Source organism: Lupinus angustifolius, unplaced genomic scaffold (assembly GCF_001865875.1).
Source record: "Lupinus angustifolius cultivar Tanjil unplaced genomic scaffold, LupAngTanjil_v1.0 Scaffold_267_9, whole genome shotgun sequence".
NCBI classification, from domain to species: Eukaryota; Viridiplantae; Streptophyta; class Magnoliopsida; order Fabales; family Fabaceae; genus Lupinus; species Lupinus angustifolius.
The window spans coordinates 1-2,905 of record NW_017727469.1 but is presented as its reverse complement, the minus strand read 5'-3'; the positions used below and the strand labels follow the sequence as shown (position 1 = coordinate 2,905).

General features: G+C 29.6%; 1 protein-coding gene across 1 annotated transcript; it reads left to right on the top strand.

Moving 5' to 3' along the window:
- Positions 1 to 2,531: 2,531 nt before the first annotated feature.
- Positions 2,532 to 2,886, top strand: LOC109340852 (ATP-dependent DNA helicase PIF1-like; the record flags this gene model as incomplete). The annotated part of the gene is made up of 1 exon (XM_019578614.1): positions 2,532 to 2,886. A coding segment is annotated over exon 1 (355 nt), but the record flags the coding sequence as incomplete, so codon positions are not given.
- Between the last annotated feature and the right edge of the window lie 19 nt (positions 2,887 to 2,905).

Below are 2,905 nucleotides of genomic sequence, written 5' to 3'. Positions count from 1 at the left end.
ATATTACTTCATATAAATAACAAGTTACAAGTGTGAGAAAAGAGTTATCTAACTTAAAACTAATCAGAGTAATCCATTATTATCTCTGAGTAACATATTACTAGTGTTATTAAAGTTGAGTAACCGATTACTCAAAATGAGTAACTGATTACTCTAATTCGAAATTAAATAAACAGTGGACATAACACTTGAGTAATCGATTACTCAATGTTATAATCGGTTACTGAGAGCTGTTACATCAGTTTTTCAGATTTGAAACTCAAGAGTTTTCATCCCAAACGAAATGCATTCATTCCAAACAATTTCTACTCTTTCATAAAGGCACAATGGTTGATTGGAAAGCCTATTTAAAGACATTAGAACTCACAATGAAAATAACTCTTTGAGCAACTCTTTCACACTTTTCTCACAACTTTCCTACACTTTTCTGAAATAAATTTTTGCACTTCTAAGCAACTTGCATTCAAACTTTCAAAGTCATTTTTAGAGTTGCTTGAAGTAAGTGTTTCAAAGTTTTATAAACTTAAAGAACATTATTACTAAGTATACAAAAGAGTTGATTGGATTGCAAGTGTTATTATATTTATACTTGTAAAGGCAATCCAAAGCCATCATTCAAATTCTTCATTCATTGTAATAGCTTTCTTTCACGGGGTGTGAATAGAAAGGGGACTTGGAAATGTGTTTTTCAAGGGTATAAGTATTAGTGAGTGTGTAAGGTACATAAAGATCTCGGGGTGAAATATTGTAATTACAACTCATAATATTTAGTGGAAAATTTCTTGTGTTGCAAGAGTACTGGACGTAGCCTTCGGTGGACTAGAAGGTGAACCAATATAAAATTCTTGTGTACTCTCTTCTCCTTTACCTCTTTGATTTATTCTTGTTTATTTTTTACAATATTATCCGCTGCATATTAACTCTTCATTTTGCAGAAAAAGTGGTCATAATTTTAAAATCAATTAATTCACCTCCTCTTAGTTGTAAACTCGTTAACATGAATATATATAATTACCCATATTGTTAAAAAAATCGTTTAATTGAAGTGATTTTGAGAAGAAAGATTAGATTTATCTTAACCACTCATGAATTAAAGGTCACTCTTACAACTAAACATTGGTGATTATATCAAATCACAAATAAAAAAGACATATTTAAGGGTACTTGTCAAAGGAAAAGTGATAACCCCTTCAATCCCACAAATGTGAGAGATATATCACGATAAGATAAAAAACCACATACACAGAGGAACAATTAGGATTTTATAGCCTTTTCATCAATGTGATTTGACATATATTGTTTGGGACGAAATCCACTTATCTCATAAATAAGTTAAAAAATTCTACTCCACATTTTGGTTATCTATTCTATAAAAATTTAACGGTTCAAATTTATTCATTAATTTAAATTATTAAATTTTTCTAGAATAAATGATTGAAATATGAAATATATTTTTTAACTCACTCCTAAAATAAGTGGATACCCTCTAATATTTTTTAGCCCATACTCAGTGTCAATTCACATGTTTTTCTCTATATTTGTAGGTAATATATAAATTCTAATATAATCCTCAATGGGGTTAATGATCTTACCCTAGCTTTACAAAGTCTTCCACTAAACTAAACTTATGGCTAAAGAAAGTTAAACAAGTAAGATTATTTTATAATTTTTTACTAATTCTTTTTATTAAGATACCACGTACTATAAGTATTAGGAGAGACTATAATCATTTGCGGGAGTCTTAACATTAAGATAGGCCTTGATATTATCTTAATAAGAAGATGATTGTGTCTAACTCTATCAAAAAATTAGCACATACAAAATGATTATCCAAATTATTATAAATTATATTTACCTCATATTCTCCACTAATGTATAACCTCAATGTTTTTACTCTTCAGATGAATTATTAGGGACTCTTAAAATGGAACAAAATAAGCCATAATCAATGTAAATAAACAACTAATTTGTACTGTCGTGTCTCTCCAAGCCATTGAATAGTTTTAGCATATAGATACTCTAAACTATTATTGAATATTTTTAGCATATAGCTACTCTAAACTATTATTTACATAATCTAATCATATTATTCGTGTCTATGAATTTTGTCTTGAGTGTCAAAATTTTCTACTTCAATAACTCTCCAATGATTTTGTCTGCGTAAGATTTTCTAAAATTGCAACTCATTGTTGATCTACAAGTGGCAGCCATGGCTGGAACAACCAAAACCTTCTCAATTATGAGAGAAGATAAATGTTACACGTATATTTTGTAGTGAAAAAGATGTTAATTAAAATGTGGATTTAATAATAATCATTTGATACATAAATACAAGTCATAGTTGGCAACAAGGAAACGACTTATATGTAGTTATGTCAACTTGAAAAAGGTATCATGTTTAGTGCCACGTATATATCAACAATAATGCACGTTAACCATACACATTATGTTAAATGTATTAAATTTATTACATTCATATTAATAACTATTCTAGCAATGAAAAAGAATATTTGAGCTCAGATGAAGTTGATATGTCTGATGCTAATGACAATGAAACATTCAACATATTAACTCCTGAATTTCTAAATTCACTTTCAACATCAGGCCTTCCAAATCATATGATCAAGCTGAAAGTAGGCACCCCAATTATGTTATTGAGGAATTTAGATCAGTCTGAAGGGTTATGTAACGGTACAAGGTTGGTGGTTACGAAGATGGCTAATCATGTACTTGAGGCAAAAATAATGTCTGGAAAAAACATTGGAAATATCACTTACATTCCTAGGTTATCAATGTCACCATCCCAATCTCCATGGCCTTTCATGCTTATTAGAAGACAGTTCCCTATAATTGTGTCATACGCTATGACAATTAACAAATCGCAAGGTCAGTCACTAGAGAGTGT